Genomic DNA, 26,935 nt, shown 5'->3' on the forward strand with positions numbered 1-26,935 from the left:
CTTGTAGAACACTGTATATTTACTATTAGTTACATTTTTACTTTCAAAGAAGGAATAAGAAGGTAATGGCAGTAATGTAAAAAGCATGTTTCTTTAAGTTACTTTAATATCCACGAAAGGCCACCAGAAAAGAGCAAGCTCTATTTCATACTTCACCTAAGGATTTGATAAAATGACTTCAGAGAAGACGCTATTAAAATCAATTATCCCCAGTGCTCTTTGGCTGCAAATCAAAAACAGTTTTATGTTTTTTCCCATTTCAGAACTGACTCAGTTCAGATCTCCTTCATCCATCTAATTCTAAATTAGTAACTTACTGGAAAGGTATCAGTATTTGCCTTTATTTTTGAATTGCACATACTCTATGCTTGAAATTAAAATCCTATAAAATTCCAATAAAAGGATGTAAACATATAATGGAAATACAAATTAATATTCTGTTACAGTAAAATACCAACTTGATAGAACACCTCAGAAAGGTTTCAAATAATTACAACAAGTATCATAAAATAATCAAAAAATGTCTTCTAGAGCATGGTTGGTTTTACACTTGAAACTCTCAAAATAACGTTATAATCAATTATGGTTAAATTTGGGAGATTCTGCTCCAAAATATGGGACTATATTTAAGATAAAAGTATATCGTTAACTTAAGCTAAGTGTTCTTAAACATTAAGTTCTATTACAAACACTGGAAAAGACCCCAATGCTGAGAAAGATTAAAGGCAGGAGGAGAAGGAAGCGACAGAGGATGAGACGGTTGGATGGTATCACCAACTCAATGGACAGGAGTTTCAGCAAACTCCAGGAGATGGTGAAGGACAGGGAAGACTGGAGTGCTGCAGTCCATGGGGTCATAAAGAGTTGGACATGACTTAGAGACCTAACGACGTTCAGTTAACTTATGCCAAGTGTTTCTTAAATTCTATTAAAATTTTTAAACCTATAAAGTACTGATCCTGTTAAGTATTTTCTGGCTTCAAAACCAAGAACTTCTGTGATTATATTTAACTCTAGTAATTCCTACTTAGTAGAAACGGGCTATAAGAAAAAAGTAGGGAGAAGCAAGTCAAGTGACAAAATAACAATTATGTCCAGGAAAAATGGTAGACAATGGTCGCACAAAATGACTTTAAACCCCATCTTCCACAGCTGTTACATAAAAGTTATTTATGAGGAGGAACAACATATTTAAAAATGTAATTTATACATCAAACTCATTTTACCATATAAATGCAAGCCTAGCTAACTTTGTAAAAATGAATCTTTTACCTGAGGCTGCTGGAGCTCCTCTTGCATCAGTCACTGCTTTGGAAGAAAGATTTGTAAGCATCTGTGTATCTTCCTTTTCTGCTCTGAGGCATTCATTATGATAAGAGGGATCTGGGGCAAGCGGTGTTGTGACTTCCAAACCACGACTTAAGTCAAGAGGGAGACAGGGTCCCAATGACAAATGTGCAACATCAGGTACTACACAGAATAAAGAACGCAATATGTTAACAGAGGTACACTGTCTCAGTTAATATCAATGTGGATTAAAATGCTACATAAGTTAAACAGTGCCTGGCAATCAACAAAGAAGGCACTGAACGAATATTTGTAGAATCAAATGAAGTGCTTATGTACAAAGTCCAGAGATCTTAAGAAGGAAAAAAGCAGAAATCTCTTAAATTTTAATAATCTTTATCTCTTAAGTGTTTTCTTTGTCTTCTTTTACGTTTGGATCTATAGGAAATCAATATACATTACCCTCTGGTCCTGAAGACTCTTGCTGATTTTGAGAACTGATGGAGAATACTTTCCCATCAGTGGCTGGAGAGGGAGGAGAAACCTTTTCTACAGAATCATCAGGCATGGGCAAGGTGGCTAAACGCTGCGATCTTCTTCTCCGCTCACTATGCTTGAAAGGTCTAGGGGGGTTCACAGGCTGTGGAGGACCTAGAAAAAGATCTTCAATGTTCACGAAGCAGATACATGCCGGGGATCATCTTATCATATTTAAGGAGAAAAAACGGGAAAAATGATTCAAATTCTGCCCTCTGATGCTGTTAAGGTATCCACAAGGAACAGCACATGTTCCAAAAGGAATCAAAGGCAAAAGCTGCCCTCATTCACAAGGGTTAATCAAAACTTTTAAAATCTAAAGCCTACTAGAACCAAAAGAAAATAACATGGAACATTCATTTCAGGTAGTTTCCCATGGAAAAAGACTACAGTTTATTCTCTAATTGCAGATTGTTGTTAGTTGCCATTCTTCCTTTGGGAAAATTATCTCTGTATAGCCACAGATTTCTTAAAAAAAAAAAAAACATATATATATATATTCCTTTTGCTATATTACAAATCTAGAATCTCTAAGGGAAAAAAAAGACAGGGGCATCGGTAACAAAATTCTGACATGCATTGTAGAGTTAGTGCTTTACTTGCTAAAGTAAAACTAATGTAAATAATTTTATCCCACCCTCATTCCCCCAAATGGATTTTTGTAAACATATGTTTGGGCCTGATTCATTAAAAAAAAAATAAATTGAGCACAAATAACTTTAAGTACTCACTATGGGCAAAAAATGAGAATTTTTTAAAAATATGACAGTTCTTGCCCTCAAATGTTTTTTGTTTTGTTTGGAAAAACTCACTGAGTCACTTGAGCATCTTCTAGCTATATATTACACAAAAGCTTGGAAATTCTTTTTAACCTTTCATTTTCCTTCTACATAGCACATAAACATTTTGATTATTTAGAACAGGCAGGACTACATAAGCCAATATATTTATGTTAATTTAGAAGGAGAAAATAAGCGAGGTCTAAAAAAGTTGATGCTTTGGGTATTCAAAAGTACTTTTACAAAAATCAAAATGAAAAGACATGGTGATAACTGAAAGAAAAGGATAAAATTCACTGTGGTTATACTACTAAAATATAAAACAATTCAAAATAAAATACATATCAGTGTCATTTGACACTTTAGTGACTACTGATGACATCATTTAATGATAAATGCCATAAAGAAGTGAAGCTTAGGACGAAACAACTGAGTGTTTCTGTTCCCATCCTTTCATTTATTAGATAGAACCAAATCAAAACAAAAAAGTACCAAAACCTAATCGAAAAATGAAAAATACAGTTGAGCAAAAAAAATACAGCAACTGAATGGAAGAGAAATTTAATATATTTGACTGATAGAAGTCTTCTCAATGCCACCATTTTTAATTGCTGTAGAAGATATGATATGGAGGAGTTCATAAGGAAAACTGTCATATTCATTTAATAATCAGGTTACTAATTCAGTTGCTGTTATAAACAGCAAAATTATCTTTTACCCAGTGAATTTAGGTAATTATTTTTCTATGTCTCTAACTTAAATACTAAAATATGAGAAACATAGGGTCAACACAAATCTTGTCTTAAATATATCCATACCCATGTTGAAAGGTTATATTAAAAAGACTAAGTAAATGCTTCAAAGATTAGCGGTATTGAAACAGTAAAATCTTTAAAAATAAGATCAAGGAAACAGTTTTCTTCTTCCATTAGTAAAATTAATCTGAATTCTGCACTCTAAATCCTAGAAGAACTGAATAAAATGTATTGGGGGTGGGGTATAGACAAGTGGGGACAATGACTAAATCAATCCATAAGAAGCCTTAGGAGTTCAGGACAATATCCACATATCCACCATGGGTCTTTCTGTATCCCATAATGGTTTTTTGTGTTTTTTTTTTTTTTTTTGTAATGAATCAGGCCTCTAACTGTGCTTGGATCATTAGTTGAGGAAAGTCAAACTATAGTTACTAAATTATGGTTACTAAATGCTGAGGTTTCTTAACCAGCAGTATAGTCACTGTCCCTCTGTACAATACATCAGTCAGAAATGTATATGGATTTTGCCCCTGAGAGAGTTTCAAGCCTTCCCTGTCATATCCAATTAAGTTTGAATTTTTAAAATGCAACTTCATAAAAATACAATATAACTACAACCAAACTGTTTTTAATGTATCTTATAGGATAAGTAACTATTTTTTAAAAATCTGTGCTCACTAGTTTTATTTATCATTGAAGAAGAAAGCTGAGATACAAGCGTCAAATCCTCGACTTGTATTAATTCTGGGGAAAGTGGTGATTTAGGGGGTTTTATACACCCAGAAGAATCTCCAGATTCATGTTTGCATTTCTTGCTGCGAGCCTTCCCTGAAGACAAAGTTGAGGATAACAGTGCAGGTTTCTGAGTGTTGGCAGAACTGCTAATGTCAGCTTCATTTTTTTTCTGACTTTGAGGTTTAGGTGAAATCGCCTGAATAAATAATAAAAAATTGATATTTTTATTTTGGTTTCTTCATTTTTGTTCTTGTTTTCTATTTTTGATTGTTAAGCAACTTTAGTATCCAAAAACATTGTTAAGCAACATATAACATTTCTATTACAAATGAAAAACCAAAAAGAACCCCACAAATTATTAACTAAAAGTTGAATAGGCTGTCTTTAAAGGGATGCTGTCGACCTGTCTAAACCGTGGTTTTTAAAACATGTATTATTTATAATATTCTCAGAATATAAAATGTTACCTTACTGGACAAATATGTTTGTGTTAAGTTAAAACATACCATTTTGGAAATCATAATTACCAATGACAATAATTACCAATGACAAATTTGTGTTTTAGAGCATTAAAGGAATACATGTAAGCTTCTGATTTTCAGATTTAAAAAAAATAATAATGTCTTTGAGTTCAATGCAGAGGTTTAAGTAGACAATTTCCCTTTAAAGAAAGATCTCAACAGGAAAACAATGACCAAATTAACGAAACATTATCTTTAACTCATTTTAGTGCTGAAAGCTAGAGTTTCATAAGCATAATGCATCATGAAATCGAAGCCACCAGCAATACAGAGTTAAAAGACTAAAAAACAATACAAAACAAGCAACAACAGAAAAAAAAAAAACAAGGAGTAAAACCAAGTGTAAGTTAAAAACATTGGATTTAAAAACAAAATACGTCGCATTCTTAGATGAGAGTTTTTACCTTCTTCCTGCCAACTGATACTTTTAAAAAAAAATTAGAACTTTGTCAGTTCTTTCATAAAGAATACCTTAATTCATTCGGCAGTAAAATGTCCTACATTTGTAAAATTATAAGTGAATGTGTCCAAAGACTACAGAGAACAGCCACATTGGATGGACTTGCACTCTATGGTGTTGGAATGCCTATACTGTATCTCTTTTTGACATATGTATCTGAGAACAAAGTATGAGATACACTTAAAAAAAAAAAAAAAACCCTATACTAAGATAGGCCTCTATAAAGACTCAGACTGCTAGCTCTATGAACAACATGCTGGTCCCCAAGAAACCTTTTTTACTTCCCTATCTTTTGTGAGGGATGACCAACAGGTCTGCAGGCTGCAGTTCTCTGGAATATGAAAGTCACTGTCTGGGAACCAAATAGCTTTCTGTTCCCTGAAATCGAAGGCATTCATTTTTGGTAGAAAAACACTGAATATCTGGTATTAACCAGGGCACCTTTGACTGTGCTACAGATGGCATGTTAGACATGCCACATTAAAGGGTGGGTGTCAAGCGTTTCATTTACTCAATTGTCATCATTTCTATTCTTGAATTTACTCATTACACATGTGTATAAGTGCAGATTCATCACTTGAAAAAAAAAAACTCCATATATAGAAAGGATTCCTAAGCTTATTATAAAAAGTGTTGCCAGAAAAGTAATTAGAGCCATTACTTGTAAATAAACAATTTTATTGTTCATCTTCACATATGTGAGACATCACTACAGCATCCATTACTCTCAAGTTACAAAGTTATAAAACAAGATTTTAATACTTAAATTAATATCTTGATAAGGTGCTTAACTTCTAAACAAGGACAAATTAACATTCTTTAAAACTTACTGAATTATGCATCTAATGCAGGTTTTATCCAAAAGTAAAATATAACATAACAATTCCCTAATACAATTAAGTAATCTATAATTAATAATCTGAGAACTGGGGTTCAAGACCACAGAGTTTGAACTTTCTTAAAGTAAATAAATAAATTCCTTAGCACAGTAAGTTTGGGCCTTAGGCCTGTTATAAATCTACGTCGTGAGTGAAATTATTTTACTCATTAGGGCAACATAGGTTAGTGACAATACCTTTTCTTCAAGTCATACCAACTGAGATGTAATTAAGAATTTTATAACTCGGCTTTTTAACTCTGAAGCAGGGCAAACAGTATAAGAATTAAGAGTTTGGTTACAAAACAGTTCACATTGAAATCATCCTGAATGACAAAAAAGGGGGCGACAGTATTACGTTCCTTAAAAATCTAAAATAATTTACAAACTTTTCATTATTAATCACTGGTCTCTTTGTTACAAAACTGGCAAGGACTCTCAAAGTTTTCTTAATTATGTGAATAAAAACAGCCGAGTTACTCAATTTTTCTCCTTTTTAAGCTCAGTTTCAAAATGTTGTTTTCTATACTTGTCTCTGAAAAGAGCACTGCCCTCTACACTAACTTCCACACACAGTAATTTTCACAATCACATTCTTCTCAGTGGGATTGTGCATAATGAAAGATTGACATTGTAATGAATTTTCCAGAAACATTTTATTACCCAAGTCCCTGACTTATTGCATTCTGAGAATACCATAAACAGTGGTGAAAATACAAAATATTGTTATTTCTGGGACGTTGAATATAATAATACACAGTTTAAAAAAAGTCATTTAAAATTTGGTTGATATACTGACAATAACGGCAAAGACTTAACCGTTTGATGACCACAGAAAATCAGAAGGCATGATTCACTGACATATTAATCAATTTAAAAGATCACTGATTTAATACAACATTAATGGAGGCACCGAAACAATGCACTATTATCAAATCAGGCCTAAAATAACCCTGAAAAACTCAATACAATATCAATTAAATTTGGACTGTTTTTTAAAACGCATATAGAGAAGAGCAAAAGGTACTCATTTTAAAGTCTTCTTTATTAGGCTACTAATAAAGAAATAATACAAAAAGGATATAGTAAAACTACATTAAGGCTCAGATTTTAAAACAGAAGAACCAAGGAAATCCAGTTATGGCTATCACTGTGTTCGTATAGTCTAATGGTGCCCCGAAAGGTAAGCCCTTAAAGAATGGAAAAGCATGCACAGCCCATTATATACAGGTATTGTGGGAATCTGAAGGTAGCTGAGGCAAAGCCTAGCAACTGCAACCTTCATTTTCAAATTCCTCTATTAGGTGGTTTAAAGACAGACCCTTAATAGCTTTTTAAGTTATTTTTGTAGTTATTAAAATATACATCCTAGCAAAAATGTATGGCTCATTGATCAATTCATAAAACACAGTCAGTCTAACAACACCAATTGTTACAATATAAAAGAAACTTCTTACAAAAGAAGCTTTATAAGATGTCAAAAAACCCTGTTTTAACTCACAAATGAAAAGTATTTGTGTACGGGTCTTTTCGTAAGCTAGTCAAAGGTGATCCAGCTGGAAGCCTGTATGTACCCTGGGAGGCCCGTCTCCTGGCTTTTCACCATTGGGAGACAGACTTTAATGCTAGCCTACTGAAAATAAACACTAATTAAGTATGTAGTTTATCTGCATACCTTGGAGAAGGCAGAGTTAAAAATGTATCACCCATTATTTTCCCATCCCCATATCAAAAGGGTGATTTCAACTCTGTGGATACTATAGCTCCGTGATAATTCCAGCGGGGAACCTTGAAAACAATCAAATGCTACCATTTCATACCTGCTCCAGCATTGGAGCCGTTTCATTGTAGTCTTCCTTTTTTTCAGCACCATCCACCCCAACAGCTTTGGATGCCAACAAACCTTGAGAAAAATCGTACAGAAATCGCTTATTAGAAAAGATACTGGCTTTCACACGAATTCTCCAAAATTTTAGCAGCTGAATCCCCTATACTTTTTTTATAGGAAGTATACTCTCAGACAGTTACTTGTTAAATATACAAACATCCTTAACAATGACTCAAAGGGCTAAATTAGAACTTGAGAGTAGCTAACATAATAGTTTTCAAAATAAAAAAAGTTACCTTAAAATATCCTTTAAAAAAAAAAATCACACACATACACATTTATTCTGTACAAATTTAAATTTCTATGGATTAATATCCAAAAACCTAAGACTGCTTAAATTATTGATATCTTAGGCTTTGTCCATACAACTGAAGTAAGATACGGAATTAATATTAAGATATAAGAAATCCTTTCAAACATCTAGAATATAAAATGATTGTTGTTGTTATATTATTAGCTAAAAAAACTACTCCCAATTTGTTTTATTTCACTTGGATTCTTTACCCTAAGCTTCACAAGTGTGTTTCTATACCCAGTTGTGCCTGATCACTTACAAAAGTGGTGAGAACATGATGGATTCCTTTCATGTTAACGGAAAAAGAGTATAGATCCTTCCTACATTTGGACTTCATATGATAGCCTCATTATACAATTGATGACATAAACTGGGAGTTCCAGTTTTTTCCCATGTATACCTTTAATTTTCAATTTTAGAAGACAGAATATTTTATCCAGAGTATAAAATGTCTCTTAACATTAAGAGACATTAAAACCTGGCTTTAATTTAGAAATTAAAGGCATTTACTCAGTCAGAGTCTTTGGTAAGCACCAGACAGGTGCCCTCAATGGAGGTAAATTTATTAACATAACCCTTCTACACGTTTATTTCTTATGGCCACCACACAAATAAAAGGTCACCCAAAACCATTTCTGTGACACTTCAAAAGTCAGGCACACAAAACTCTGGCTTCAAAGGAAGTATGTTTAACAATCAACAACTTAATAGTAAATTTACTTCAGCAATTACACTACTTGTAGTATTAAAGCTATCTATCCCAGGGACGGGGGAGCCTGGTGGGCTGCCATCTATGGGGTCACACAGAGTTGGACACGACTGAAGTGACTTAGTAGCAGCAGCAGCATACCATTTTTAACATGAGAAAAAAAGGACCCCAAAATGCCACATAACTTTGAGTTAACCCTGTGCCAACGCCCCTTGACTCTTTCAGGTAACAATCTCTAAGATGTTAAGTAATGTAGGTAGAAATTCAAATATTAAAATTGCATTCTCAAGGTAATACTAGAACCAAGTGTTCAATCAGGCAAAAAGCACCTTTCTATTGTTAGATAATGAAGCTGAATATCTATCACTCAGAATTGTAATTTAAAATAGGAAACGCTGACTATAAAACAATGATTTTGATACAGCAATGACTGGTATTAAAACTTCTATTGGTGCAGTCTGACATAATCCATATTGCTCAAGTTCCATACAGTTTTAAGTGTATATTCAAACAAAGGGAAAAAGACTCAATGTATAAGTAGTTTCATAAAAATAGCTTATATATCATAAATTCAATTCTAGCTGTATTAAAGTAACTTCTGAAAGCATTTTTAGATGACTAAAAAAGATGTAAGCATAGAATTTATTTAACAAAACCACATTCACTAGGTATTTCTTCTCTAGCTAATATTTTTTATATTAAATACTACTGAAAGTAAAATGAAAAATAATTAGGAAAATTAGCTTCTTCTTTTGTAGGGAACTGAGTAGAGGCCCTACTTCTATGGGTATTCAAAGAGAACAAATATTTGCTATTCAATCTACTAACTATACTTTTTTTGTTTCCCTTCATAAAGGTGGTGGAAATACTTTCAAATCACATAATAGATAAAATAGATCACAAATTAAAATTAAAACTAAAGTACTAGAAGTTTAAAAGAGACAAAATAATTTAGCCTTACTAAGTCAATCTACATTTGGATATTACAGACCCAAATAATTAAAAGCAATTCTCACTTAATGGTTTGTGAAAAGAAAATAAAGCTTTGTAATGTTCTTATAAAAGCAATGGGGCATTTAATTAAAACTACTTAAAATTAGGTTAGAAGATGTAATACTTGGTAGCCAGTTAATTCAAAAGCTTCAAATATGATCAATAAAAAGGCTTTCATACTTTACATGCAAACCATCTTATACAAGAGTTATCAAATATAAACAAGAGATAAGAAACTTTTAAATGCCCTTGAGGAGGACACTGACTACTGCTGCCTTAAGAAGCAGTCTAAAATCTGTCATCATGACCAACTAACATTCTGGGGAGAAATGCAATAACCTTCCAAAATGACAAGAACTGGAGGGAAATAACAGAATTGATTTTTAGTAATTTGCAAATATGTATTAATTATCAATATATTACTAACAAGTAGTCATCCAATTAAGATATCTATAGAGTAAATATCTTAACAGAATGCATTATGCAGTTTCAAGAAATTATTTATTATCAGGTAGAAGTAGAATACAGATTTTTATGAGTCCCATCTACAAAGTGATACTTTCTCAATATTCTACTTCAGCTATAAAATATACAGCTGGTCTCTCACTGCCAACAGGAACAAACAGAACAGAGACCAAAGCATCTTAGAATGGTAACGGGGAGGAAAGAAAGAACAAAGCAGTTAAATTCATGCTCTGCTTTTCCGTCAGGGATTCCAAAATACAATATTCTTGTTGAGTTTAAGAACCAAACATCCTGAATATTATTATCAATAACCTTACTGGCCAATTCAAACCTCTGGATTTTAAAATTATTTTTTATATTCCTTAAGCTGTACAAATGTATCTAAACTGGCTTAAGGTCTAGAAATTCCTAGAACTATTACACACATGCCACGCACCAACTGCTAATGTTTCTTCTTTTACTCTCTACCAATATGTATTTTAAAATCTACTCAAATTTGCTTGCAGTTCACTTGCAACTCCTGAGCATCTTTGTAACATTGTTTTTTCTAAATCAGCATGCACAAAGTATATAATTATCAATAAGTTTATGACATAATAAAACCTAAAATTCTGGAAGAATACACACACACACACACACACACTCTGCAACAATAATTTCCATGTCTACTTATTTAAAAATTTTGAAGCCATCCTATACCATTCCCTATATAGAAATCAGATTTGGAATCTCTATAGGGTGTATATATGGTTAAGAAACAGGAAGAGAGTGAATAAATACATGAACTAAATTTATCCAGCAGCTGGTTCACTTATTTCCTGTAAGAACTGCTTAAAAAACAAATTAAAAAGTGTGGTAGGAAATACTCAGAGCAGGCTGAGATGCTGCCATGTTACTAGGCTATTTCTCTCAGCAGTAAAGGGACAAAAAGACATATATAAGTGAGCTTGATAAATTTCAAATATACCATAATTCCGTAACAAAACTGCTACTTCCTATTAGTTCTCATCTCTCTTTTATGATCTACAAACAAAATTTACTGTACAAAGGCAAGCTGGCATCTCAATCATCAGAAACAATCTTAAAACATCTATTATCTTTTTGCATGATACAGTTTTAACATGAAATCAGAAACAGACTCAGAGATGAAAAACTATTAAAAAGTTAACACATAACTTGAGTGAATAAAGGGAAAAGATCACAACAGCTTCACACTTGTAAAACTTCTGCCTTTCTACTGCTGCCAGAACTATTACTTGTTAAGATTCCCAAGAGGAAGTGAAGAAAAAGTCCCCCCACTACCATCTTTTCAAGGCCATCGGAGATACTGCATCACTGTGAATTAAGCTGCTTTCTTACTTTACTTCTTTAAATAGTGAGCTTGAATTTCTTAGTAAGACACATGTTAAGCGTATATTGACTGAAACTAAAAGTATCCAGATTTTAGGGAAAAACATGATGCTGGTAAGCTGGCAGTTGCGCCACCAGTGTCACTTCCATCTTCCTTGATCTTGGCTTTCCCAATAAGGCGAGTCAATCTGGGTATCACAGCAGTGAGAAGCACTATCCACACAACAGAGCTCCGGGTCCCATTATTCTAACAAAACTGAGGTCTCAAGCTGCCAGCATAATAATCACTAGAATAACATTCATTGGCTTTCTCCAACATTAATAGTTTCTAAGGAAAGGTGGAATGGGAATGGGTAGAATGATTTGAAATATTTCCTGTCCTGGGGCCAAATATATCCTTTATCAGAGAAAGGCACAAAAACAATATTAACAAATGGAAAGATTAAATACTCTCACCTGTTGAAACCAATTATAATTACTTAGATGAGTGGGCTTACACTCTAGATAATGGTCAAAATGTTTAATTTACATTTATTCTTGGATCTGATGATGAAACCAACTTTTTCAAATTATTTAAAAGAATGTCAACAAAGATTTACATATTTCATTAGGCCAAAGGCACTAAAATCATTATCCTTAAAATTAAGAGCATGTGACTGATTATTAATTAAAATATTTTAGCACCCCCTTTATAATGTTATGTGCTTCCCTGGTGCCTCTGGAAGTAAAGAATCTGCCTACAACGTGGGAGACCCCAGTCTGACCCCCTGGATTGGGAAGATCTCCTGGTGAAAGGAATGGCTACCCACTCCAGTATACTTGCCTGGAGGATTTCATGGACAGACGAGCCTGGCGAACTACAGTCCATGGGGTCACAAAGAATCAGACACGACTGAGCCACTAACATTTTATAATAGAACACTCAAAAAATTAAATATATTAACAATCTCTTTTAAAGATTAGAATCATTAGGCCTTGGAAGTGTGGGGCTTAAATATGACTGGTCCCTTCTTCTGTGAACACTAACCAGGCTAGAATTTCCTGTGTTTTTCATCATTCTAGTATTCTACTTCCTAAACTACAACACAGCAAAGAGAAATAAGCCCTAATTCTAGAGACCAACCTGAAGGTCAGGATAGAAATTTTAAAAAGTTATAGAAGTATTTTTATATTGGGAATTAACAGATTCAGGAGCTGAATTTAAGTCAGTACTCATCTTTCCAATGATCCCTAATGAGACTAGTCAAGAATAAGTATGTTTGTATAATATTTAGAACCTTGGACAGTATGTCTCCACAAGTTGACAAAAGCAGATGATCCAATTTTTAGAGAACTACTCCTGCCACCAAAGCGATTTTAAAACTATGGAATTGACCCCGTGCATCCTCACAACATCCCTGTGAGGTAGGCAGAAGACAGGTGATACTGTTTCCATTTCACAACAGAAAAAACCCATGGTGTCCAACGGTGATGACCTTAAAGAAACAAAACAACTGTTTTTCTTATTAATCAGTTAGCTACACTAAACCAAAAGATATATTTTCCTTTATTAAAAACAAACTACTGTAAAATCAAACCCTCCATTCCCCCCCCACAAAAAGAATCATTGTAGTTTACCAGTAATCTTGTTAAGCCGAGCTCTCTTTGCCTGAAATGAGTTGCCTTGATTATTTTTCCTCTTGTTTGTTAATGTGCTCTCTGGCTGTGGAAAGACCATCTTTGGAACGTTCTCTACATGAAGTCCTACTTTTAATAGAATACATATATGAGAGTTTATCTAGAATCCAAAGTTAAAACACATGAATTATTTTAAGTAGCAAAACACTAAGATAAGATTTGCACTTAAGTTTTTTTAATCTAGTGCTTAGACACAGAACTTTAAAAGACACAAATTTCTCCAGACAAATGTATTAGGAAAAAAAAAAAAACAACTACTAAAGGCAGTTGTGCTTCAGGAATGACTTACTGCTTTTTCTGTATTATATATTGAAATACATGCAAAAGCATTTTAAAAGAAAACAAAACAAAAAATCCCACACAAAAAGAATCTCAATACCCACTACCAAGAAGTTACAAATCAAAATCACAACTCATTTCTTATTCCAGAATACTGAGGGTATCCACTGTCAAGTACCCGTATTAGACCATTAACCTTCAGAGCTGTTAAAAAAGTTAAACGTCATTATGATGCTAGGGAAAAAAGCCCAATAATTCAACTGTATGTTCAAACTACCGGTAGCCAAAAGATCTGACAATTCACTATGTGAGTTTACCACTGCCATGGGGAATGAACATAAAAACATATTTTGTACCAAAAGTTTCACTAGATGTAGGCAGATCTTCCTTCTTCTCAACTTCTGGTGTGGTTATAGAAGTTGAAGTTTCTTCCTTTTTTGAAGGTACTTTAAACCATTTTCTCTCATCTTTCTCTTTATCTTTATTGCTGTTAGCGCTGGTTCGAGGTTTGTTCCCTGTTTTATTCTTGGCTGCAGCTGCAGCAGCTGCTTTGACTAAAGCTATCCAATCCTCCAAAGGAAAAACACAAAACATGTGAAGCATTAAAAACTTAATTAAAATTACACTAATGAATAAAAACATGTATCACATTTTCAAAGCTACTTTCACAGGCACACAAATATGAAAATCAGATTAACTACATTTACAAGGGAGATCATCAATGTGTTAGATTATCAAATTTAATAATCTAATTGGTTATATGACCTCACATAAAATGGGAAAATACTCAATTTTATATTGATATTCAATAACAAATATCTTTTGATGGAATAAAATTTAAAATACAAGAAAACCTATGATAAATGTGGAAATATCTCATGACATTCTACCTTAGTACTTTAGGGTTTAAATGCCTAATTATGTTTCTTTTCTGTGATGAGATGTACTACAAAAATAATATGAGAAAAATGCTTATGTTTCAATTCTGCAAATATTAAAAGAAATGTATGGTCAGCCAGCACTATCTTTGGGGCTCTGCATCCAGGGATTCAACCAAATGCAGAACAAAAATACTTGGGGGAAAAAAATTTCCAAAGTTCCAAAGTGCAAAACTTGAATTTGCCATGCTCCGGCCACTATTTACACAGCTTTTATATTGTGGTAGGTGCTATAAGTAACCCAGAGATGATATGGGAGGATGTGAGCAGGTTATATGCAATACAATGCCATTTTATATAAGAGACTTGAACATCTACAGATTTTGGCATCCATGAGAGTCCTGGAAACAATTCCCTGCAGAAAATGAGAAACGAATATGTTCCCACAGAGCAAATGACTACTCTTCATTAGGAAGAATGTATCACTCAAAGTAAGGTCAATTTCACAAAGGTCAAAGTATGATTTCGTTATTTTTCAAAGTTTTTAAAATTTGCATAACAATTAATCACAAGAGCTTAACATACTACCAGTAAAGGAAACAAAAAGCTACTTGACCAAGGTGAAGTACACACTGTCAGGCTCTAGTTTAATTTCCCTCCTTTTACAACTTTCTGAATCTGTATTAGCTGCCATTCTTTTGAGATGCAAATATTTATATTCCTGTGATTTTTTTTTTTTAGTTTGTGACTAAATAATTTCTACTCTTTTACTTTGAACTAAAAACACTTATTCTTAGTCCAAGCAACTAAAAACAATTTCACAGCATCAACTATATGTTAATTCATGGACTGTAAGAACAAACACAGGCCATTAGGCAAATCAAGTTGATGGCTGTTCAGTACTGAGAATATATGGTAAAGACAACAAGCCATTAAAGGGAAGCAAACAAAATAAAAGCCTCTCTCTCCCCCATGACTGAAATGAACTGAAAACATCATGTGATTGCACCTAACACATTCCCACTGACCAGTTTCCTATTGAATACCCTATTGGTGTGCCAGGAAACATGCTAAGTTGATAGAATATGCTAGCTGAAAACCTCAGGAACCCACTGGCCTGGAGTGACCACATTTTTGCTCCTGCCTGGAAGACACCCAATATGTAACTTCCCCATATTTTAAACAATGTCCCCAAAGCATGTCTTATTAGAAAGTGAATTATGACAAGGCTGTGAAATAAAATTTTATATCTCTAGTTTGTAAAAACAAACTAACAAAGAAAACCAGATACACCAGTACTATCCACCCCAAGTTTTACTCAGAACCACCCCTTTAGTCCTTCCCATAAGGAACTGACAGGCAGATAAAATTAACTATAAGACAATGTAACAGGACAGACAGCAGAGAATAAACAAAACACTATGGGAGAACAACAAAATTTTGCCTGAAGAGAAAGACTAGTAGAAGGCTTCAGGGGAAATGATAGATGATTTGAACCCTGAAAGAGGAATCTGCTGGGGAAAAAGGCAAAGAAAGAGAAATGGACACTCCAAGCAAAAGGAAAACCATTAAACAAAGGTGTGGCAAAGTGTATACTAATAGAAAAGAGGGGTCTAAGGTCAAGGAGCAATCTGGGTGACTTAAGTATTATGGCTAAGTTGAGCTTTGAGACTAACATTTAAGTAGAAGAAAAAAACACCACCAATGCAAATGACTTATAGAGCTCCATCAACAAAGCAGAAAGAAAAAACAAGATTACATACAACAGACAAGCAAAGTGCAGTGCTAAATTCAGTCTTACTAAGAACAGGGCATTTAATTCTAGGTTTTGCATTGTAGGGAAAACTTTAAGTTGTTAAGAGAAATGCCAAAAGATGCTAAGGGTAAGAATTCCACGCCCAAATGTTTTCTCTCTCCAATAAAAAGAAAAATAGAAGAGATTAATGTTGTACTCTCCAAAAGTGAAATCAGATAAAACAGTTCTTGATCATAGGACATGTTAATCATGGGGATCACTGTAGTTGTGTGAGTAAAGAATTCTTCAATTATTTCACGCTTCCATTTTTTAACTGGAAAGATTCAATATCAAAAATAACTGGTGTGCTCCTTCCATGAATGAGAACTAAAGATGAGAACACAGAGCACTGTACTAGAATGAACACTGTCCGAAATCAGGTATGAGTTCAGAGCTACTCTGCACACTATGGTTGAGTGAAATTTTAAGTGAGTCGCTGAATTCTCTAAGTTCTGAATTCCTCAACAGTGAAATAGAAATATCAGCTATACCTATGTCAAATGATTTGTTATGAGAATATAATAAAGCAATGTATTAAAAAAAGTTCTAACTGTAGTAAAGGACCTCATGAACATGCCAAATTGCTCAGTCATGTTCGACTCTTTGCGACCCCATGGAGCCCACCAGGCTCCTCAGTCCATGGAGTTCTCCAAGCAAGACTACTGCAGTGGCTGCCTTTCCTTCTCCAGGGGATCTTCCTGATCAGGTATCAAACCCCCATCTCTTAAGTCTCCTGCATTGCAGGTGGGGTCTTTACTACTAGTGCCATCTGGCGACTCTTTAACACTAGTGAGTTACAGTGTAAAGTTTTTATCAGCACACCCTCAAAAAGAAAAAGAATAGGTGAGAAAAAGCTACACAAAGTTTAGAGAAAAACATTCCCATAGTGCATTTATTTGATTCCTTATCCTTTGCTGGTTAAGCAAAAGAAATTTTACTGTATATCATTACAAAGAAATTCTCAAAGGACTCAAAATTTAGAAGATAGCATGCAAAGTTGGATTCTCTTACTACTATTCAAACAACACCTGATTTATTATATGACCTAGGTGAAAACAAATCAAAAACTTGTTGGGGGAAAAAGATACTCAAAATATAAGAATATTTTATAAAAAATAATTCTATACATGTCTTTAATGTGCTTGTAATTAAAAACTATGAAAAAAAACAAAATTAAAAGAAATATACTAATATTTTCTTTTAGGAGTTTGTATTTTAATATTGATTTTAATGTTACCACACATCACGGTGTGACTAAAATACTCATTAAAAATAAACATGCACTATGTCCAAAAAATTAGTTTTTATAACTTATTTTACCACAAACCAAACTGGTTCAGTGTCACTTGGGAAAAAATAAGAGTTTTAAAGTTAGTGCCATCACACAAATGAACAAAAAAACACTTTTAAAGCAAAAAAAAATAAAAACTGAGAATTTGAAACAGTATATATTAAACTAAGTTGCCAATGTCTCAATCAATCTTTCTGCACAGTAACCAAGGAATCACACCATTGAATGCTTGAGAACATTTTATTTATATATACAAGTAGAAAGACACAAAGCAATTTCCTGATCAAAAGTATTTCCATTTTAAATTGCATTTCCATATTAATTGAAGAAAAAAACTCTGCTACTTGATTTCAAAACTACATTTTTGAAAACCAGGTAATTTAAAACATTCCAACTTCTCGGAAAACAAAAATAATGTTTCAACTGTGGTAGTCTACATCCCAAATATAGCAGTAGGTAGTCTGCTAAATGTATACACTTGACTGGAACTGACCACGTGATTTCAACACAGTTTAGGATGACATTTTTCACCACATGGTGTGCAACAAATATGTAGCATATTTCCATATTAGACATTTTTACAGATCACTTTCAATTTCTTAAAATTAATTGTAGGTCCAGGTGCTGAAAATCCCAAATAACAGCAGAACATAAAAGAAAACATTTTAAATTTCTACTGGCACCTTTTCTTTCCAGTATTTCAGGAAACATATTCAATCAATAGAATTATGGTTTTTACTTCATCCCAGATTCTCTTTCAAATGCTTACCGTTCATTCTTGCTTTGAGCAGTGACAGAGCATGTAATACACTGCTTACATCATATAACTCAGAAAGCCCTACCTGAAACAGCCTACAGAGTGTCAGGTAAGCGCCTTTTGAAAGAAAATTAATGACTATGATTTACAGAAGAAAAGAAGATAAGAAACTCAATATAAAATTTTATATTAAAAATTAACTTTCTAAATGATAACCATATACCAGGAAAAACGAAACAGAATTAACAAAAAAGGCACTCACCTCACTTCCCATAGACTGGTTACACGATCCAGCTGGGTCGCTAGGACAACACCAGCTTAGTGGATGCTGGGCTTTCACCTGGAACAGAAACTAGTGACCTGTAACTTGGGCAGGTCTAAAACCAAAGAAGCAAAAATCAAGTGTGTAACTGATTTTACATTCTAAGCTTCTCTTTCTTGCTGCTATTTGGGGCTATCAGCACATAATCCTACAATTAGTCCACTTTAAAATATATATATATGTGAAAATATATATATATTTTATCAGTCACCATTCAAGAAGACATCCCTTTGGGAAGCTAGGAATGCTGAACACTCTTACCTGCCCCTTAGCATCCTCAGGCATGGCTTTAATGTGCATTCGTTTTAAACAACGAATTACTCCATCATAAAATTGAACTGTGAATGTTCCTGAAATAGGAGCGAGTCAGGATCATTAGAAAATATAATTCAGTCTTACAGCAACACCTGATATCAAACAAGTAATGCCCTGACACAAATAAACACCCTATGACTGCAGTAACTGCAAACATCAAGAGTATGGAGTTCACCGTCTATTTCACTGTAAAAATACCTCTGACTTCCCTTAAGAAGTGCACAAATTCCATCTTGATAAGTTAGCTGCATATAACTCTGATTTTTAATGGAGGATTTTAAAATTTATAACAAATATATGTTTAAGTAACATATCAGTTATGTTAAATATACCTGAAGAAAATAAAATTATTATTTACAAAAGTGAATAATATTTCTAAGAATCATCATTTGCTGTCTTTGAAAGTTTCTTTCGAGAGAAAAATCTGGGAGAAACATCTCAGGAAAGGATTATTCCTTTTCTCAGGGAAGGATTATTTCTTTGCAATATTAGTTAACTGGCAAACAAGAATTACAGATTCCTGGGCTTTTAAGCTACACACCATTTTACATATCATTGGCATGACAATCTTCCTGTGCAGATAAAAACACTGACCTCCAGTGAAACGAAATGCTGCATCCAATGACAGTTTATCAGCAGCACAGCCATTCCCTAAAACCCTGATTCCCATGTCTTTCCCACTAAACCATCCTGCTGTTGGGATTCACGATTCTATTTACATGACTATTTCAAAGGACACTCACTTTTCGTTACAGACTCCATACTTTCATGCTTGTCAGTACTATCAGAAAACATATAAATTATACAGATTTTATATTTATGGAAATCCCAGGGTTCTTCTATCATTTCCTGTACCAAAACAACGTGGGCTGAGTGACACCTGATGTAAACAGATATTTGATCTTTACAAAAGAGGAATAAAAATTGGCATCAAAGCCAATAAATCAATGCACAAAGATCTTCTTTTCTTTGTAATACCACTGATTTCATATCTTTCTATAATTAGCATTACATACAAATCATGGACATAAAGAACTAAACCCAAATTATGAAAGAAATGGAGCAGCTGAAGAGCAAGAACGTGAAGACCGTGAGACTGAAAAACCACTTGTGCCCCTTACACTACCACCATTCGTGCCCCTCCCTCCTCCTTCCTCACGTGGCACTGCAGATGAGGGCAAACTCTGTACCACGCTGACCATACACTTACCCCCCGCCTCTGAGGACAGTCTCCCCTGCTGTGATGCATTTTCCTTTCCCAACTCCAACCCACTCTTCAAGGATCAGCTCTTCAAATGCCACCCGTCATGTGAAAACCTCCCTGATCACTCCAGTCTAAAGTGACTTGCCCCCTTCTCTTCAACTCCTCCAAGACATATTATGTGTACCTAAATGTCCACATTTGTTAGTTTAGTTTAGCTTTTGCAGTAAACAAGGTGCTCTGAGGGCTTCCTTTTTTAAGGGTTGAGGGGAAGGATGCTGGCAGGAGACCAAGGGAGGCTCATTCAGCTTGTGGGACACACAGAAAAATCACCAAATTAATACCTCCCCCAGAAAATGTTTAAAAAACAAGTTATATCTGCCAATATTTCACTAAGGGCTTCCTCAAACTGCTCTTGAAATGGCAGAGGTTGCAATGAGTAACATCATTCTTCCACTGATGTAAGCTTAAATTTCTGTATTACAAGCCTATGGACAAATGGGAGAGGATAAAAAATGAGGGTGGCTTGTTTGTGAGTATGTCCTGCGTGTGTGTATGCAAACGCTTTGTAAAAGAAGCTTCACGCTTGAAGGAAAGGTCTCAAAGCTCTGCACATTTAAAGAAATTTCTCATAATGAAAACAGAGAGCACTGTTTAATTTTGTTCTGTTTGGGTTGTTGTCGTTCAGTCGCCAAGATCAAGTCTGACTCTTTGCAACCCCATGGACTGCAGCACGCCAGGCTTCCTGGTCCTTCATGATCTCCCAGTGCTTGCTCAAGCTCATGTCCATTGAGTAGGTGATGCAATCCAACCATCTCAGCCTCTGTCGCCCCCTTCTCTTTATGCCCTGAATCCTTCCCAGCAACAGGGTCTTATCCAGTGAGTCAGTTCTTCGCATCAGGTGGCCAAAGAACTGCAGCTTTAGCTTCAGCATCCATCCTTCTAATGAACATTCAGGGCTGATTTCCTTTAGCACTGACTGGTTTGATCTCCTTGCAGTCCAAGGGACTCTCAAGAGTCTTCTCCAACACCACAATTGGAAAGCATCAATTCTTCAGCACTCAGCTTTCTTTACAGTTGAACTCTTACATCCATACATGACTACTGGAAAACCATAGCTTTGACTAGATGGTCCTTTTGTCAGCAAAATGATGTCTCCACATTTTAATACGCTGTCTAGGTCTGTCATAGCTTTTCTTCCAAGAAGCAGGGAATTAGTCATGGTTTTTCTTCTGTTTGGGGAAGATCCTATTACCTAACGAAATGGATTCTTTTCCTTCCAAAAATTGTTACTGATTCCCTAACTCTGTGCTAGGCTCTGAACTAGACGCCTGGGGAGCCAATATAAGACACGGGAACATGAGCTCTGAAATACAGCTTTCCAGAAGTTTAAGTGAACAATGATTTAAAGGCCCCACTAGGAAAGAAGTAACCTGAAAACTTAACAACTGAGATGTCCCTCAGGTGACCAGTAATAAGCTCACAGCCGTATCTGTTATTTCAATTAATTAAACCAATAAATCAGACTAAGGCTTTTGTAAAGTTACATAATCAATTCTAGCCAGACAACTGTAACTTACTTTTTCACACTTAACATTTTTTACTGTATTTCTTTTTAAATGTTTTCTTCTATCTTCTCTTACCTCTTAATTTTTCTCAATTTTTGTTTTGTTAAATTTTCAGCTTAAATCCTTAGCTAAATTCTTTAGCAAGACTACAAGAGACTTCATATATCAATTCTTGTTTCTTTCCTTCACCTCTTCTGTTATTCTACAAACCTGAAAGGAATCCTTCACTCCAGTCACATCAAAGACTTGCAGTTCCTTAAAAACGGCATGTCTCTCTTCTATTCTTTTGCATATACCATTTCTTCTGCCAGAAAACCTCTTCAACCCTGCTTTTCTAGCTAATTTGTTTGTCTTTCAAGATACAACGTAAAGTCAGTATCTCCTTACTTAAGTTAAATGCTCTTCTTGCAAAAAACATATCAATGTGGGTTTGTTTTTTGGTTTTGGTCCTGCTGCATGGCATATGGGATCTTAAAATTCCCCACCAGGGATTGAACCCAGGCCCTCAGCAGTGAAAGTGCCAAGTCCTCACCACTGGACTGCCAGGGAATTCTCTCAATGTGTTTCTTTAGTAAAAAGAATGAATGAGTGGTAGAGTTTGAGAAAACACTATAATAGAAAAACAACGTACTACTGATTTGGAAAATATAAGTATTTCACAATTATTATTTAAATGAGATTTAAAGTCAGAAATTTGAAATATTTAAGTATATTTCCAATAATAATTTAAATATTATTTATAATCCATTTCCAAATTAGTCAGTCTACAAGTTTTAAAATTAATTATCTGTGCAACAGATTCTCTTGCTTTATGCCACACTAGCACACCTGATTTCTGTGTTAATTTCAGTGTATCTGGTAAATTCAGTAACTTTTCCTCTGTATTAATGTTAGATATCACAAAAGGCTAATAGGAAAATTAATTATCTACAAAAATTAATTAAAAGGGGGCAGGGAAAAAGATGCAAGAAAGGAAATCCTCATGTTGGTAAAGTTCACTCTTTCCTCAGAAAATACTGTACTATGTTTTACTTCCAACCTGAACTGATTTGAATTTTCCTGCATCTTTAGCACTCAGGTAAAGATGTTCATAAAAATAATTTAGCCAGCAAACTGGAAAACAGAGAAGCAGAAATAAACTGTGTATACTATAAGCCTGTCAACTGAAAGCTGAAAAAGCTGAAAAATTTTAACCAACTACTAACCTAAATACTCTACTTAGGCAGGATATTATGTATCATCTTATTCTATACAATACATAACGAATTAAATACATAACAAATTAAATTTTTATCCTAAAAAAAGAATATTAGAAGACTGATTAAGTATAAATCAAAGAGAGGTAACAGCTACATGTAACAACTACATGCATTAATTAAAATTAGAAATATAGTTAAATTTTACTATAAATCCCATTTTAATTCTCAGATCATTTCAAATACGTACCTTCTTTGTTAATCGCCTCAATCTTGGCAGGGTAATAGCGACAGTCTGTCCAGCGAGCCAGAACTTCTTCTCCAGCTTTAAAATCCTATTTTAAACAACTTTTAAGATCAATACCATGTATAATAAATAAGCATTTCCTTAATAAAAAAAAAACAAGCTTTTGTAAAATTTAACAGAATTCCTTTAAAAAATACATCATTACATATCTAGCAAACAGAAAGGCTTGCTACTTACAAAGAAATCTTCCTCATCTTTTAGCCCTTCTTTTCTTAACGCAGGTCTCTCAAGGGGGCGCAACCTATTGCTATCCCAATAAATCCACTCATCATAACGATGACTCCAGCGCTCAAAATGGACCAACATCTTGCCCTCCTCATAGTCAATTTTTTCAATTCGTGATGGATACCTCAAAAATTAAAAAAGCCATCATATCAGGAGAAAATTCTTCCATTTGTTTACATAAAGTATGAACTGAAATATTGCTTACTATTATACCCATAAACAATATGGATCCATATTTTTAAACTACTGACCAACAAGGTCTGCTTTAGTCTTTGTCTTTTCTTTTTGATGGCTGCTCTCAAGACCTACTGAAATATTAACAGTTCAATCCCAGTAGTTATATAAATTATATTATTTATAATATAAATTATGCTGTCTTGGGTAATAATTTAATAACATGCATCAAAAGCTTTAAACATGTTCTTAATTCTGGAACTATATACACAAAACATGTATAACAAAAACATAAAAACCATATGGTTAAAAAAAAACAAAAACTGTCCATAACTATATAAACTATGGTATATCTACTGAATGGAATATCATACCGACTTTAAATGTAGGAAAATGTAAAAAAGCAGTACTGTGTTCACTAGAACTATAAATATATAAAATGTTAAATAGTAATACATTGGTTGAGCAAAAAATGACATACATTTGTCTATCACAATAAAGTACTTTCTCTTTTCTATTTTTCATACTTTCCAATATTTCATAATGAGTATTAATGATGGTATGGAAATCTTAGTTAAAATTTCAGTTTAAGAATATAAAAACAGTATCACATTGTTCTGTCTTCACATGTGCTGATTCTCCCAGGATTAATTCCAAAATAAAAATTAGTTAACCTGAAACTTCTAACCAAAAAAAGCTTCATAATTCTTAATGTATACTATATGTAATCTTCACAGAGACTCAAAGATATTTCAAAGTAACATAAGCTAACACTAAGAATGCAACAGCAGCACACAGCAGATTATTTAGCCATATGGTTTATTTCATACTTTTACTAGCTGTATCAGTTTTTTATTTTCCCTGAAGAATAAATATAAATTTATATTGACATAAATTTAAATATAAAGCAAACCAGCCCTCACATAACTTTTAAATTAAGAACTGAGTACTACCTGCTTCACATACTCATGCTATTCAAGGCTTTTTATACATTTCAAGGGCCCCAAATCGTTCTCTGGTATAGCTTCTTTCTTCCCTTCAGTCTAATGACACTGAACTATTTGGAATTTCCTTAAACAGACCATGCCTGTCAAACACCTATGCTTTTGTCAGTTCTGTTCCTTCTGCCTAGACCTAAGCTGCCCTTCCCTTCCTCTGTACACTCATCATTCAAGATCCGATTTAACATGGAATCACCTGTGTGAAGACCCCCAGCTCTCCACCCCTTAGTGCTCTCACTGCACCCATCTCGCCACAATCATCTGCACAGGATCTTAAACTGTGGGCTATGGAGCATTTACAGCCTTTGAGACATTAACACATGTGACACAAAAAAAGGGGTCCTATGGTCAAATAAGTTAGGAAAATACTGGATTAAATAAACCATTTTCTTTATTGAAGACTTCTTGGTTCTGTCAACAAGACAGAAATAAGGCATTCACTACGACCAAAGCATGTAACCCTTTCATCACAAAGTATTTACTAATACTTCTCAAGAGAGCAGACATCTCAGAAACAGGATGTTAGCAATTACAAGGGCCTGTGAGTTTCAGGGACTGAGTCATGGTCCCCTTTGCACCCCAGCACTTTCACAGTGACAGACACAAACTGGCTACTGTGGGAATGCTCAGGGTGAACACATGAGGTTAAAGAAAGAAAATCTGTACATTTCTTCAGAGCTGAGTTAGCAGTCTCACTCTTTAGAGGGCACAGGTGTGAGTAAGGAAACATCCTGTTAAAGAGAAGCACGAACACAGGAAAATCTAGGGGCTCAACACACTCCCTCCCCGAGGTGGACATGCCGATTCCCCATTTAGAATCAAAAATGCTTGTCTTCTGCAGTTTTGCTGATTTGTTTCTGCTGCTCTGGTTTTCAAATCAAAACAAAAAAGGTCAATAGCATTAAGGGAAGCCTAGAGATAAGGTTCTTTATTTTTCAACATTCAGTAGCCATTTAACTACTATAAAAGGTGTTCTATCAATTATAAAAACTAAGTTTCTAATTTATGTGTTTATATCTTTTTTTATTTTAAACAAGAAAATAAGAGGTTTAGTCTATAGGTTCCTTCAAATTCTAAATGTATACAATTAAATGTACACAAACAAATGGCAGGTTAAAAGGAAACATAACTAACCCTTATCTTCAAGGAGCTTAGCTTAGAGTCAGATGAGGAGACAGAGAAGCAGCAGGATATTTCTGAGAGTCATAAATCCGTCAGGCCCTATGTTCTCCTTTATTGAGCATCAGCTGATTTTTATATACCTTATCTCATTAGTTCCTGGTAACCATCCAAGGTACAGATAACACAGTCACCATTTAATAGATGAAGACTGTCCAAGGACACACATGTAAGAGTATTCAAAGGCAGAGCTAACTGGTACAAACAGCCTACAGGAGAAATGCGGTAAGGCCTATATCAAAGTAATTATACCATACATGGGCTTCCCTGGTAAAACTGTTAAGTTTATAAAACACTTTTTTTCTCCTTTGCATCAAGCTTTTACTTCTGAAAAACCATGAATTTTTCAGAGTTAATTCGCTCATTAACATATTTCCTCACAAGTTAGTTTTCCCTGAAGATAGTGAGCAGTAGTACAATACTAATTTTAACTTTGATTTCTCTTTGCCATTATTTTTTTTTTGTAATCTGAATATAATTTGCTTTTTTTCACTGAACTATAGTTGACTTTACAAAAATCCTACATAAGATGCAATAGTTAATATTTCACAGAAAACTGGCACCCTGGCGACCATTCTTGGGAGAAGTTACTTACGTTGGTCTTGGTGGGGGACTTTAGGGATTCAGACTTAATCAACATGGTACAAAGGTAAAGTGTATAAAAGCATTACTCATTTATTCAATCAATGCCTATTTACTTAAAACCATCATGTGATTCAGGGCTGAGCATCAGCTGGACAAGGAGGATTCAGACAAACAGGTTTCTGTCTTCAAGGACCTCAGGACCAGAGACTGGAGGGGCACTTCCAGGAAACAGTTCCCTTTGGCTAGTCTATACGGTAAGTAGTAAGGTGAGTAAAGAAGAGTGGGCGCTCAGACGGGACTGATTAGCTAGGTTCAAACTAAAGAGCCCTGAAATAGTGAACCAGTGAAATGCCTCTTCATTCATTATATTCAAACAGGGAATCCTGTAAAGTCTGTACTTAATTTGGTTATCAGTTAACCTTAGGAAAAAACCCTAACATCAAGATCTTTGCTATCCATATAAAATACACAAAATGGTAATTTAACATATAGCTCTATTATTATTTTATTCTATACAGTGAAATGATTTCC

The 26,935-nt window shown here is 34.3% G+C and overlaps 1 protein-coding gene across 1 annotated transcript in view; it reads right to left on the minus strand.

Annotated features, from left to right (window-relative positions):
• Positions 1–26,935, minus strand: part of PHF20L1 (PHD finger protein 20 like 1) — a 67,365-nt gene that overhangs the window by 26,772 nt on the left and 13,658 nt on the right. The window contains exons 3-12 of the mRNA XM_052651516.1: positions 23,418–23,589; positions 23,184–23,268; positions 18,915–19,003; positions 18,594–18,671; positions 13,967–14,180; positions 13,272–13,397; positions 7,775–7,857; positions 4,040–4,292; positions 1,750–1,938; positions 1,273–1,470 (exon numbers count right to left, since the gene is read on the minus strand). Of these exons, the coding sequence (XP_052507476.1) occupies positions 1,273–1,470; positions 1,750–1,938; positions 4,040–4,292; positions 7,775–7,857; positions 13,272–13,397; positions 13,967–14,180; positions 18,594–18,671; positions 18,915–19,003; positions 23,184–23,268; positions 23,418–23,589 (1,487 nt within the window). The remainder of the gene's footprint in view (positions 1–1,272; positions 1,471–1,749; positions 1,939–4,039; positions 4,293–7,774; positions 7,858–13,271; positions 13,398–13,966; positions 14,181–18,593; positions 18,672–18,914; positions 19,004–23,183; positions 23,269–23,417; positions 23,590–26,935) is intronic.

The sequence above is a fragment of the Budorcas taxicolor genome, chromosome 14 (assembly GCF_023091745.1).
Source record: "Budorcas taxicolor isolate Tak-1 chromosome 14, Takin1.1, whole genome shotgun sequence".
NCBI classification, from domain to species: Eukaryota; Metazoa; Chordata; class Mammalia; order Artiodactyla; family Bovidae; genus Budorcas; species Budorcas taxicolor.